General features: G+C 53.5%; 3 protein-coding genes across 4 annotated transcripts; 1 reads left to right on the top strand and 2 right to left on the bottom strand.

The window, feature by feature from the left end:
* Positions 1-864: 864 nt before the first annotated feature.
* LOC120679872 (transcription factor bHLH30-like) lies at positions 865-2,116 on the bottom strand. The gene is made up of 2 exons (XM_039961533.1): positions 1,752-2,116; positions 865-1,676 (listed from the first exon to the last, which is right to left on the bottom strand). Exons 1-2 carry the CDS (start codon positions 1,911-1,913, stop codon positions 1,122-1,124), a joined length of 717 nt encoding a protein of 238 aa, XP_039817467.1. The 5' UTR covers positions 1,914-2,116; the 3' UTR covers positions 865-1,121.
* Positions 2,117-3,927: 1,811 nt separating this feature from the next.
* On the bottom strand, positions 3,928-7,770 carry LOC120678787 (DNA mismatch repair protein Msh6-like). 2 transcript variants are annotated; one of them, XM_039960155.1, is made up of 8 exons: positions 7,532-7,770; positions 6,812-6,973; positions 6,165-6,250; positions 6,020-6,062; positions 5,756-5,812; positions 5,605-5,662; positions 4,498-5,195; positions 3,928-4,403 (listed from the first exon to the last, which is right to left on the bottom strand). In XM_039960155.1, exons 2-8 carry the CDS (start codon positions 6,956-6,958, stop codon positions 4,371-4,373), a joined length of 1,122 nt encoding a protein of 373 aa, XP_039816089.1. In that variant the 5' UTR covers positions 6,959-6,973; positions 7,532-7,770; the 3' UTR covers positions 3,928-4,370. The 2 variants fall into 2 exon arrangements, with proteins under 2 accessions (XP_039816089.1, XP_039816088.1); XM_039960154.1 differs by having other exon boundaries at positions 3,936-4,408; positions 7,532-7,649.
* A 1,677-nt stretch (positions 7,771-9,447) lies between these two features.
* On the top strand, positions 9,448-10,693 carry LOC120678201. The gene is made up of 4 exons (XM_039959350.1): positions 9,448-9,472; positions 9,772-10,154; positions 10,254-10,565; positions 10,655-10,693. The coding sequence occupies exons 1-4, from the start codon at positions 9,448-9,450 to the stop codon at positions 10,691-10,693; spliced, it is 759 nt and encodes a 252-aa protein (XP_039815284.1).
* The last annotated feature ends 3,055 nt before the right edge of the window (positions 10,694-13,748 follow it).

Genomic DNA, 13,748 nt, shown 5'->3' with positions numbered 1-13,748 from the left:
AGGCTAAGCCGTTCGGCTGTTGCAGCTTGCTGCATCCGCAGCGCTGCGCTAGCAGCACTGCCGTACACTCTTGTTGAATTTTTTTCATTCATTTGACTATTTACTTTTTTCTATAAATACTTGTGCAATTTGATAAATTCGTAGGTTAAATGTAAAGTACTTTTGATGATAGATCTAGTGGTTACTTTACTTAACTAATCAATAATAAATATTATTAGCCAAAAAAAGTTTGATAAAAAATACCAACTAATTAATCATATAAGAACGGAGGTAGCATTATTTTGATTAGATGCTATCACCGTTGACAAGCGTAAAAAAAAGTTTTTGGGTATGTCTAGCTCACACGAGCAATTTAATCTTATCCTCCATCTGATTTGCAGGCACTAATAAAATCTAAAATCAACGACGACGATCCGATCCGATTCTTTCCTGAGCCATTTCCAGGGGCTGCCGTACACTGTTGTGGTGCTCACCTCCGTCGCCTCAACAAGCCAACCAGAATACTAGATGTCCAACACCGTCCATGGCTGGCAGCGCCATTGAACACAAGCATGTCTCGCCTCCCCGAATCCATAGACCTCGAAACCTAAACTCGCCGGAGCCATCACGAGGGTGGGGAAGACGACGTTGGTCGTGGTACTGGCTCAAAAAAAAAAAAACCTCCAACAAGAAAGCCTTCAAATTACTCGAACAGCTGCGAAGTTTTATGCTACCTAGTTGTAGTTTTAGGTGATCGAGAAAGAAGGCACTTTCAAGAGACCGAGAATCAGCAAAACTAGTTTTTCTTCTTCTTCTGAAGACTACATAATCTCAAGAAGAAACTAGTTTTGCAAGAGGTGGAAAGGTCCAGCACACCTAAAAAAATCTCAAGAACGAGCTTCTGTTCATGCAGTGTGGCATGTCTAGCCCTCCAAGTCTCCAACCCACCGCCACCACGCTGCCCTAAATTCCACTGTCGCAAAACAGTAGTATACCTCAATACCTGACAAGTCTGCATACGACCGTTCTATACTTAGCAAGTACAACTGCTGAATGGCACGTAGAATCAGACAGGCGTACGATCGAGTGTCTCAGCAGACAGCAGGGGCCACGTTTTGCCGCCGCCTAGGACGTCACGGTGTTCACTGCACCTTGGCGATCTGCGCGGAGAAGCGCGGCCGCTTGTACCCCTCGGCGGCGGCCAGGTGGTCCCCCCGGTTGAGCAGCACGGCGCGGAGCGCCGCCCGCAGCGTGGACAGCGCCACCGCCCTGCTTTTGTCCGTGGCGGCGGCCGCCACGTCGCCGTCGTCGTCGCAGCAGACGTCCAGCTCCACGACGCCGCGGGTCCTCCCGCCGACGGTGGCGATCTCGGCACGGACGGGGCGCGCGTTCCCGACGGACCGCACGGCGCGGCCCAGGTCGGCCATGAGCCCCGGGCGGTCCGCGCAGCAAACCCACGCCCTGACGCGCCGCGGTGGCAGGCGGCCGTCGGCGGCGCCCGTCGTCCCGAGCACCCAGCCGGCGCCGCAGCGGCGGCCACCGGGCCGCCAGCGGCCGTCGTCCTCCTCCTCGACGCCCACCTCGTCGCTCTCCCCGGGGATGACGCCGGCGCCGACGCCCTCCGCCGCTTCGCTCGCCTTCCCGCGCAGCTCCCGCACGTGCCGCACCACCTCGCCCAGCAACGCCGCCTTGTCCATCTGCACGAGCGCGTGTCAGCCCATGCCTAGCTTCGTCTCGGCGGACTCGCTCGCTCGCGCAACGCGCGCACGTACCCGGGATGCGGAGGGGACGAGGGTGCGGAGCGTGGCGAGGTGCTCGTTGATCCGCTGCCGCCGCTTGCGCTCGGCCTCGCTGTGGCTCCGGCCCCGCTCCTTCCGCCCCGCCGGCGCCGGCGCCGGGCGCTCCCCCTCCACTCCTCCGTCCGTCACCACCATCTCTCCGCCGCCTCTCACCACTCGCCAACCGGTCCACGAATTGAGCTGAGCGGACCCCTGCTGCCGTGAAAAGCTCGTGCCGCAGCCGCTTGGCTGGCGATCGACCGGAATCGGAAGCGTCGCGGGCCGGGGGGTTTAAAAGGAGGCCGTCGATCGAGCCGGCGGGGAACCCCAGGAGGCGACCGCGACATGCCGGGCGCAGTGACCGCGCAGAGCTCGGGCCGCGCGCCGACACGCGGTGCGCTCCCTTTTTGTTCGGGGCTGGCTGGCTGGCGTCAGCGCCGGGCGCCCGCGAGGACGGCTGTTTTGGCGCCTGGCGCGCGGTGGAAACGGGGCTCCACAGCTCCGGACGCGGGGGTGGCGGCTCGGACGCTTTTTCCTCGTCGGCCGCGGGCGCCCGGCCTAGCCCCGGAGCCGAAGCGTCCGGCGGCGGCAAGGAGGCGGGCCTCGGCCGGCACGTCGCGTCGCGTCGCGGGGACATGGGAGCGACACGGCGCCTGTGGCTGATCGCGGCGTTGCTTTGCGTCAGGACTCAGGGGGGCGCGGCAGCCTTTGGTTGGGGCTGGGAGGGATGGATCAGAATTCCTGCTGGGCTGGGGGTGCTTTTCCACGTTCCCTTGGAACGTAACCTGTCGGCCGGTCAGCGAAAAGCGTCGGCGCCCAAAACGCTGCAGCTGCTTTTCTTTTTTTGCTGCTTGTGAATGAAAAATTACCCGTCCGGGAGATCTCGTTTGGGAAACAAGAAATTCATTGATCCCCGAGTGGACCTGAGAATGGACCGGGCCATCGTGCTTCTTTTGGGTCCAAAATGGCTCGCAGGCCTGGCCCTAAATAGTTTCCAGCAGCCGTGTTCGGGCCATGGACGGGGTGGGCTCGAGCCAGCTTAAACTTTTTTTTGGACCGGCATTTTGTTTGCTTATAGAGCTATATCCGAGAGTGACGAAACATTTCCTACAAATCTTTCCATACTTTAGGGGAGCAACGCTCCAGTTTTTATACATTCGACGTGCTCAATGATTCGTGTATATTCTCTTTGTTCGGCTGGTGGGAAAATGGTTAATTTCGGATAATTTAATAATATTTTATATGAAAATAAGCTGCAATAAACCGAACGTAAATAAGCCGAATTGCCAATTCTTTCTTTGCGTACGGTGAGATTTTCCAAGTTTAGGTTGGAGCTTCCTTCAAAGTTTTTAGAGCTTTCCCGCAAAAAGAAAAATCAAACCGAAGGCCGGTGGGCCTGAAGGAAAGTTGCGCAGGGCGACCGATCCGGCATGGGAGTCACTCGAGGCAGGACGAAGTTCTATGCTTCGACAATGGTAGAGCCAAAAATTTGAGGTTTTCTAGTGAAAGCACTTTTCACCAGCTCCAGACCCTCCAGTAAACTGGAGCTTTTTCATGGCGACGGGCGACCGATGAACCGAGACGAGGGACAAATTCACTGCGCAACTTTACCGCGTGTCCCCTCGCGATGCAGCAGCCAGTGTACTCGTATTCCCCCTTCGGTCGCTGCGCAGGCAGAGCAGGAGACTGGCTGCACACAAGGGTCAGGGGAAAAAGAAAGTCGAAAGAGAGCGTCAGGGACATGTCACGATTCGTGATTCGTATTTGCAAAGTTGCAACAGGAACAGGAATTTCTGTGACCCGAGCCATGTAGTGGCAACAGGGATTTCTTTGTAGACGTGACACCGTTCGTTTCACCCTGGCAGGTTCGGTAGATATGCGAATGGTGTTGCTCCTCTGACGCCGGCCTCACCGTCACTACATGATCTCCAAGATAGATTTGATCCATCAGTTCGGAGTTCTACTGTCTACTGTGCACGTGCATTTTTCTTGTTCATCTACGGTAGATTTGATCCATCAGTTCGGAGTTCTACTGTCTACTGCGCACATGCATTTTTCTTGTTCATCTACTACCTTTCACCGGTGGCATCAGCGGTGTTGAGACACCGGCATCGCTGTCTCTGTTTTGACAGTAAAAATTCTGGCCCTGAAACGCTGAAAACTATACTAATTTAGGGCAACTCAGCAACTTGGTGATAGTGTTAGGCACCACGTTTGCCAATTTTGGATGCCGACTTGCAGTTGCACAAGTACTGAACCAGCAACGTGCTTATTACATAGCAACTAAAAACAGTCTGAAGTCTTCTGTAGATAATAATCACTATGTGGTTCCAGTACACACGGCACCATACATAGGCGTTTCTCAAAAGCTAAATACCAGCAGCAACCCAATATCACGTGGAGCTACCAGCAGCACCAGCCATCGTGCAATGAGCCGAAGACTGCAAAATGTTTGCAATAGTTCACTGAACCTAATGTTTCTGAAAGTCGTCGCAAGAGAGTTAGCGCTGTCGGTTGGTGGCAGAAACCACCTCGCTCTGACCAAATGGAGATCCTGACGGAGCAATCAGGCCAAGGCTTTGCATGATCTTGATTTGCCTGATCTGGCGCGGGCTAAGTTGCCCCGGTGTCTTCACCATTGCTTCCCTGCTCTGGTGAAACCTCGTCAAATTAGCGAGCAAAAATTGAGATAGTAAAGGGAGTTGGAAAGTGTAGTGTGTGGACAATGGGGTCAACTTACATGGGTCGTATCAGTATTCCCTTTCATGGTCTCTGGACTTGTCGCGTGCAAGGTGTCCTCAGTTGCTTCATCTCTACGCTTTTGTCCATTGCTCGTCTCACCCTCAACTCCACTACCACTCAGCTTGGCACCTCGACCACCCTTCATAGAAGCAGTAGCACCACCACTTATGATGTCATCAGTAGCACTACAGATTCCATTAATCACTTCATCCACATAAGCCATATCAGCATCATGCTCCCTATCAATAATGTCTTTGAACAGAATGTCCCAGACCATGGCTTTTATTTCAGTATGAGGAGCTGCAGTTTCATTTAGCATTGAATCTTCAGTTCCATGTATATCAATGAGTGGCTCTGCATTTTCTTCAGCTGCAACCAAATATTGCTTGGCATCAGAATGAGCTGATCGTCTCGACCCTTCCCTTCTGCCCACAGAAGCACTTTGAGCAGCATTCTTCTGTCTCTTGTTCCTCAAACCTTCAGCTGAACTTTCAATAGAAGCTTTGTCAATAGTATCATGAATAGAACTTGGTTGTCTCACACGTCCACCCTTTTTCTTGCGAGCAGTAACTCCAGTAGTTTCAGTGCTCCCAACATCTTGGTCTTCTTCTCCTTCATTGTGTTGTGGCTTCAAACCTTCTTGTTTTCTAACTTTTCTAGACAATGTCTTCTTTGTGATCCCTTTGGTGGAACCGCCTGAAAATTCAATTTAGAGAAATTAGATGCATAGCAACTGAAGCAAAATTAAATTTGGTTCATTGACAATAAGCTTGAAATCGAACTTATTTCACAAAACCAAAAGCTCAAGCGGATAAATTTACATGTTGCATAACTGATATCTAATAACACCACTGTTCATAACATCTGACATTTTAAGCAACCACAAGATGAATTGTCTTTAGTCCTTAAATAAACACTATGCCACATAACATGTTCCCAAATAGCACCAAAATGAAGAAATTCAATAACTGAAAATACAAATTGTCATGAGAATCACGTTAAAAAGAGGGTGTGAATAATCAAAATGATTAACCACAAGGACCACCATAGTGAGTACAGATGACCTGTATGCATTAGATTGAACATCAAAGAAGAAAAGGTTCACCTTTTGAGTTGACAACTTCCTCATCACCATCACGGGGCGAGTTAACACAAGACAGCTCCTGCATTATTGGATTAAACACATTTCTCAACTACTATTACAATTTTTTTACTCGTAACCTGTCGAGTCTAAATTGTAGAGATGACTGCTCTACCTTCTCAAGCACCTCATGGAATGCTTCCATTGCACTCTTGTTTTCTTGTTTCAGCATCTACACAAAATGCATTCATATGAGAAATCCTTATTACCACCACTATAGAACAAGGTCCATATTACTCCCTCCATTCCAATTTGTAGGTCGTTTTAGCAAATCTAGATACACAGTTTTTGCTATGTACGTGTATCTAGATTTGCTAAAACGACCTACAATTTGGAATGGAGGGAGTATTGCCCTTATGAGACAGGAGCTTATGCATACCATTTCAAAATCTGAGTTAGACTTCCAAGGGTCAATGTAGAAGCTGAAAGTAAAATAGCATGAACAATAAAAGAATGTCACCAAGAGTGCCATGAGCCCATGACAGAGAGAAAAGAAAGGAATAATGTGCCATAGGATCCCTTACTATTGACATGTGCCATAAAGCCGGACTAGGCACTCATACTTGTCTTTCTTCTTAGGCTTGCTACCAACACATGATTCATCAATGACCTTGAATTCAGAAAAAGAAATCAAGGTAGTTAGATGCAGGGGAAGCTAGAGTCCAGAACAAGTAGTGTTAACAAAAATGACATAACTTCAGATCATATGCATGCTAAGATGATGGGAGATGAACTGAAAATACTGTCCATTCCGGTCGTTGTTGATCGATGTTACTGTTCGAACACAAATGCCAAGCTATAGTACCAGCCAAAAAAAAAGGGCGCACCCAGTGCCGTAGGCTTCCCGCACTGTGCGGGGTCTGGGGAAGGGTTGTTTTTAAGCCCCAAGCCTTACCCACACAAATGTGCAGAGGCTGGGGCTCGAACCCGGGACCTTCCGGTTACAGACGGTAGGCTCTACCGCTGCACCAGGCCCGCCCTTCCTATAGTACCAGCCAAATTTAGATTATAAAATTTTAAGCTAGCATCTGTCCAGTGTTTAGTTCCAATGTGCAGTAAGCCACATGGACATTTGCCACTACCAATCTAAATATTCGCCTAGTTACAAGGAGGGGGGCATACTTTCTGCACTAAAAGATATGCTAACAAGGTGCAGTGTCATAACACATACCTGGGCTGGCCACCATGAAGATCCACCAAGCTTAACCCATGTTATATCTCCCAATCGAAAATTGTGCCTTAACTTATTTTCTGGAACCTGAGAAGCTGATGGGCTTTCATCAATACCATCATCTTTCTCCGCATTTTTATTCGCCATAATGATCAGTGCAACCTGCATTACCATGGGCAAGAAAAATGTTACAGAAATACAGAGATTGTCCACTGCATGAGCTAGTTGCTTAATGGAAAGGATGTCACTCTACCAAAGGATCATTTTCAAGCATCGGCAACTGCAAGGATAAATCAGGGCAGCTGAACTACCCAACTGATGCCTAAAACCTATTTTATGAAAGGCTACAGCTCATTCTATGCTTATATAAGCAGCAGATCTACGCATGTAACCCCCGTGACCTTGACTACTTTAACTGAATTTAAGGAAAACATTGGTGAAGGGTGATTCAGTTATGAGTTATGCATGCAGAAGCAGAACACATGTGACCTTGACATCCAAAGCTGCATCAGAAGCTTTTGAAGCCAAATTGTATTTCTCTCCAGTTAGCATAGGACATGGGTGTGCACATGTATTGTACACGCGATAATTCTTGCAAACGAAATCGAAGTTAGTAGGTAATATATTGTAACTGGATTCAGATCCGAATACAAACAGTTTTGTTAGGGTTTGGGATGCTCCGTCTCGCACAGCAGAAGGAAAGAGAAGGGGCGGGCATACCTGGAGGATACGCTCGTCGCCGGCAAAAGGCTGGGTGCGAAGACAGGACAGATGGCGCCGCCGCTCGCCCAGTCGTCGCAGCCAGGGAAGGAAGAACAAGGGAGGAGAGGAGAGAGTCCGAGACAAGGGAAAGCTGAGGAGGAGAACCTGACGCCCTGAGCGGCTGAGCCCTGAGTGGGAGGAGCCGAGCTCGAGCGAACCTGCCACGGTGCCACCACCTAACCTCGAGGATCTGAGCCGAGCTCGATCTGAGCCCAAGTTATTCTTAACTTATGGAGACCACGGGGACTTCACGGCAGCAGTATCAGCGATAGATAAGAGGATAGACAAATAAAATTAGTCTTAGTATAAGTTTTATATATATTAAATATTATACCACATCAGCAATTTGCTAATAAGGTCATTACGAGAAGAGATAAGTGGAAATTTCATAAAATATGGGAGGAGTTTCATCCATATGATACTCATTCGGTTCGATTATCAAGTTCACAGTCTTCGTAATAGCTACAAAAATATGCACTGATATTGGGATAAATATGTATTTAATTTAATAAATAAATGAAAAAGCAAAGCATATAAGAACATTTAGTTTTATTCTCTCTATTTTCTTTTAGCAGTTCTATTTCGATAATTAAATTATTCTCTTTTGATAGTTCCATTTGAGTTGATATCTTGGAAATAGTATGGATGGCCGATCGATTCCGGTGTTGAATAACTTCTTTTAAAAAAAGATTAGTAAGATTAGTGTACGTATATGATAACAAAGAAAACGAGGAGTCGTGATTAATGAAAATAGAGAGTTCGCTGCACGTGCTCGGGGATTTCCCGAAGCGCCGGATCGCCCCCCTGAAGCAGCGGCCGCGTCCGGCTTGGAGCTTCACCGGTCTCAACGACTGCAGCAGGACCCACCGCGGAGAGGGGAGCGACCTGACCCAGGAAGCCCTGGAGGTCCTGGTGCGGGCGGTGACCGGGGAGACCTTCATCTCGGAGCACCTGATCCTTCCTCAGGGTGTCATCCCCCTCTGCGAGGACTCACGCCTGAGGGATGCAGTGCTGGCCATCCTGCCGACCCTCGACGACGGTGGGCTGGCAGCGCGCCAGACTGGAGGCGACCCGCACCGTGGGATCCGAATCCCTGATGCGTCCGGGAAACAAGCCGTGCCGAGCACCGAGGGGTCCGGCCCCTCTGCCAAGGGCAAGCAGGCCGTGGCTGGTAGTGCCGCCACGAGCGGTCCCAGCCAGGCCCGGAGCATCTCCGGCGCGTCGTCGGGGGAAGCGGGTCGGCGCAGGTTGCACCGCGGCGACGGACCCCAGTTGTGGAGCCCGCCACAAAGCGTCAGAGGACCGCTGAGGACGCAGGCCAGGGTAGCTCCCGGGCCCCCGGCCCTCGCGGGACCCCCGGAGTAGCCGCGCCGCCACCACCTCCGCCGGGAGATGCCTCCCCCCCGGCAGCAATAGCAGCAGCAGCGGCCACGGGTTGCGCCTCCGCCGCCGCCACGGGAGCAGCAGCAGCAGGAGCAGCCACGGGTTGCGCCTCCGCCGCTGCCACGGGAGCCGCAGCAGCAGCGGGTTGCGCCTGCGCCGCCGCCATTGGAACCGCAGCAGCAGCAGTAGCAGCCGCGTGGAGTGCCTCCGCCGCCGCCTCGGGAGCAGCAGCAGAAGCAGTCAACGAGCCTCCGTGGGCACTGGAGACCCGGCGCTTCGGGGTAAGTGTTCTTCCGTTCACTTCCCTTATTCTCGGTGTTTCACTTTTTGCTGAAGGCTTCTTCTCTTTGTTTGCCAGGGCCCCTCGCCCAAGCAGTTCTTCCACCGCCGCTGGCACGTCAGCGGGGGTCCAGGCGACCGGGGCCTCGGCGGCGACGGCGGGAGCGACGGCGGGTGCAGGGAGCTCGGGTGTGGCGGCTTCCGCTAACCCGATGGTGCCCAACGCGGCGACGGCGGGTGCGCCAGCACCAGGCGAAGCAACGCCCGACGCGGCGACAGCGGATGCGCCAGTGCCAGGTGCAGCAACACCTAACGCAGCAATGCCTGAAGCAGCGACGGTGGATGCGCCAGTGCCAGGCGCAGTTGCGCCCGATGTGGTGGCCCCCGAAGCCCCAGCTACGGCGGCAGCCGCGCCGACACCGGGCTTGGCGACGGCGAGGGCAGCGGCAGCGGGCGCAGCAACGGCGAGCACCCCGGTACCCGAGGTCCCGAGGTCTGTGCCGGACGTCCCTCCCCCAGCGCCTAACCTACGGCAGAGGAAGAGCTGGAGGAGGTCTCTGGTAGGCAGCTCCTGCAGGGTCCCCCGGAGGAGGAAGCGGCTCCCCTCCCCCAGGTGCTAGTCCAGGTCCGGCGCACGATAGAGGAGGCGACCTCTACCGCCGAGGCTGCCTTCCGGCTGGAGTGGGCGGCCCTGGAGAGCGAGCGCCAGCGCTTGGGCGACTGGCACAGCCGCCTGGAGGGGCGCATAAAGGCCGAAGCCTCCCATGCTGCACGTGTTTGGTCCGAACTCAAGGCCGACCAAGAGTCCTACCGAGCCAATCTTCGGAAGGTGTTCGACCGGGAGCTCGCGGTAGCGGGGCGGGAGAAGGCCCTAGAGCGGCGGGAGGCGGCCATTGCCGAGGCGGAGGCCGGCCTTATGGCTCAGCGATCCGAGCTTGAGACTCGCTGCCAGGGTCTCAAGATCCGTAAGCAGGAGCTTGACAAGCTCTCTGAGACTCTGTAAGGATGGCGCGAGCAGCTGCAGGAGACCGCCAGCAAGCAGGCTGTTGCCGAGTTGGAGCTTGAGGAGGATAGGAAGTCCCTTGCAAAGCGGGAATCCCTCACCACCAACATGGAGCTCCAGCTCGAACGCCAGCGCGAGGCCCTCAAGTCCCTGAAGGAGTCGGCGGCAAAGAAGGCGGCCCAGCTCGAGGAGAGGACCCGCCAGGTGGAGGCGGCCAAGGCAGCACTGGACGCCCGGGTGCAGGAGGCGGTCCAGAAGCTGCAGGAGGACCAGCTCAGGGGGGCCCAGTGGATCGTCGACTGGGCGAACGAAGCGAGCTTAGCTCTGGTGCCACTTGGAATGAGCCCAATCCAAGTGGCGGAGCCGCCAGCTTCGATTGCTGACGCCCTCCCAGTGCTGAACTCTGCTTCTGACAGACTCTGGCGCCTAGAGCCGATCCTTGCTGGCCAGCTTGAAGCCGAGGGCCGCGAGCTGATCCGGATGGTGGCAGAGCACATTCTGACCTGCCTCCGGAGCCACGACCCAGCCATCTCGCTATCTCCCGTGGTCGATGGTCCAGTGGCGGAGACGGAGGCCTCTGCTCGAGAAAGCGTGCGGGACGTCGTCGACTTTGTCGTCGCCTACTTCAAGCGGGAGCCTGCAGACTCCTGAGATGGACATTGTACTTTTGTTTTGTTATTTGTACGGCGCCGAAACATTGTACTTGCTGAAATTTTAAATAGGAGAAAATTTTAACTTAGCTGTTTGTCAATTGTTCTGGTTTGCGGTATGCAGCACCCCGGCGCCCTGGCCCCTGGCGGATAGGTTCAGCTGTTAGGACCTATCTGCCATCCGAGCCGTAGAAGACACTCCGGACCCCTGTATGAGGTTGAGCAAGCGTCCTTGGGCATAGGTGTAGCATAGATTGCAAGTCGAACGAGCGTCTTATTCCCTGTGTAGCAGAAAGAACTACAGAGAGGAGAATCAAACTCGCTTGTATGGTAGTAATGATACCGCAACTTAGCTGTTTGACGCATGCAGAATCGATCCGTGATGTCTGGCTCAAAGCGAACGCTCCAGGCCCCCTGGGAGACAGGCTCAGTTGTTTCGAGTCTATCTACCACCGAGACTGGACCTCGATCTGCATGAAACCTTTTAAAGCGGATGCCGGGACATCCTGGTAGGTAGGCTCAATGATTTGAGGCTAGCTATCACCAGTCAAGGCTTAACCTGCGTACCACTTCAAAGTCACAGCTTAGTAATAGGCCCGCAGGACTTATTCTGGACCGGCTCCCAGGGTAGTACGAGGTCAGGAGCTCCGGATGCGCAGGTCCAGGCAGTACTATGCTTGTTTCAGAGTGGTGGTGTGTGTAGGCTTAGGGTGCGGAACCAGGCTAAGGCGCTACACAGGGCTCCGGACCACTCCAGGAAACGAACACGACCTTACCGGACCTGGTTCCAACGTTTCGGACCCCTCCTAGCAGTGGGTGAGGTCATTGTGTCGTACTCGATCCTTTGAGATATGGAGCTGGACCTGTCGTGTAGGACTTAGGAAGCCAACCCTTGAGCTAGAACGAGGTCCGGGCCCCTAATTACCCAGCTTCGGGTAATAGAGCACTCGTTACAGGGTGGTGGAGTGTGTAGGCTTTGGGTACGGAACCGGCTAAGCGGCTACACAGGACTCCGGAGCACCCCAGGAAACAAGCACCCCCTCTCCAGAGTAGGTCCCTAGGGGTCCGGACCCCTCTCCCAGCAGCAAGGGGGTCCAGACCTGTACGGCAATCCAGCAACTCAATACAGATCTTAGCTGTAGCGACCAGAGTGGAAGTCCGCACGGGGGTCAGAAAGGTAAAAACTCGAGAATCGAAATGCGAAATAAAATTTTGACACAAAGACAGAACCGGGGCAAATCTTTCCTTTGCAACTTGATATACATGGCTTGCGCGATGGATGCCAGAGGCCGGGTTTACGAGGGCGGACCTCTACCGCTCTGGGCCGCGCGTTAATGCTAGCCGACGGTGTGATGGATGCCAGAGGCCGGGTTTACGAGGGCGGACCCCAAACGCTTTGGGCCGCACGCTGATTCTATCTTATTACAAAGGAAAAATTCATTTCCTTGATCTGACTAAGTGTAAAATTTACGCAGATGCTCTATATTCCATGGGTTGGGCAGCAGCACCCCATCTTCTGTGGCAAGGCGAATGCATCCGGGCCGGCATATTTCTGTAACCTTGAAGGGCCCCTCCCAGTTGGGGGAGAGTTTGTGGAGCCCTGCTCGGTTCAGGATCCGTCTCAGGACGAGGTCGCCAGCCCGGAGCTTCCTACTATGCATGAACCGTCGATGATAGCGCCTGAGCGCCTGGTTGTAGCGTGCATTTCGGATTGCTGCTCGCCACCTTCGTTCGTCAATGAAGTCCACATCATCACGCCGTAGCTGTTCCTGCATGGATTCATCAAAAGTCTGGACCCGTGGTGAGCCCAAGTGAATTTTCGGGCTAAGGCATGCTTCAGCCCCGTAGACCAGGAAGAATGGAGTCTCTCCGGTGGCTCGGTGGGTGTGGTCCGGTTGCCCCATAGTACGCACGGAAGCTCATCAACCCATTTGGCACCATGTTTCTTCAAGCAGTTGTAGGTGCGGGTCTTGAGTCCCCTGAGAATCTCTGCATTCGCTCTCTCGACCTGTCCATTGCTGCGGGGGTGTGCCACGGACGCAAAGCATAGCTGGATGCCGATGTCCTCGCAGTACTCTTGGAAGAGTCTGCTTTTGAATTGGGTCCCGTTATCCGCGATGATGTGGTTTGGGATGCCAAATCTACATACAATGGACTTGAGGAATGCGTCTACTGATTTTTTAGTGATGTTTACCACAGCGGTAACCTCCGGCCACTTTGTGAACTTGTCGATGGCGACGTAGAGGAACCGGTACCCGCCGACGGCCCGGGGGAACGGCCCCAGGATATCCACGCCCCATACGGCGAATGGCCATGAGGGCGGAATCATTTGCAGAGCTTGAGCCGGTGTGTGTATTTGCTTTGCATGGAACTGGTATGCTTTGCAGGACTTTACGCATCCTGGAGTGCTATCGGCCAGTAGAAGCCATGCCGAAAGGCCTTGCCAACAAGCGTGCGAGATGAGGAATGACTTCCACACTCGCCTCCATGGATCTCCGCGAGTAACTCGCGGCCCTCTTCCTGGGAAATGCACCGCATGAGGATACCATTGGCGCCACGGCGGTAGAGATCCCCTTCTACCACCGCGTAGCATTTACCTAATCGTACTATGCGCTCAGCGGACACATCGTCGTCAGGAAGGATATTGTCTTTCAGGTAGTCTCAGAGATCCATGCATCGGGAGCTCCCTGAGCCGGTGGGAGTGGCTCTATGAGGTCTCCAGGATCCTCAACAGAGCTCACAACCCAGGGCAGGAACCATAGGTGGAATACCGCCGGGACCGCTAGCTTCGAGGTGCCAGCCTGATCCCCTTTACCCAGTTCGGCAAGCCGGGCGGTAGGTCTCAGCAACCGTCTTTCGA

This window comes from Panicum virgatum, chromosome 6N (genome assembly GCF_016808335.1).
Source record: "Panicum virgatum strain AP13 chromosome 6N, P.virgatum_v5, whole genome shotgun sequence".
NCBI classification, from domain to species: domain Eukaryota; kingdom Viridiplantae; phylum Streptophyta; class Magnoliopsida; order Poales; family Poaceae; genus Panicum; species Panicum virgatum.
This window is presented reverse-complemented; position numbering and strand designations above follow the sequence as displayed.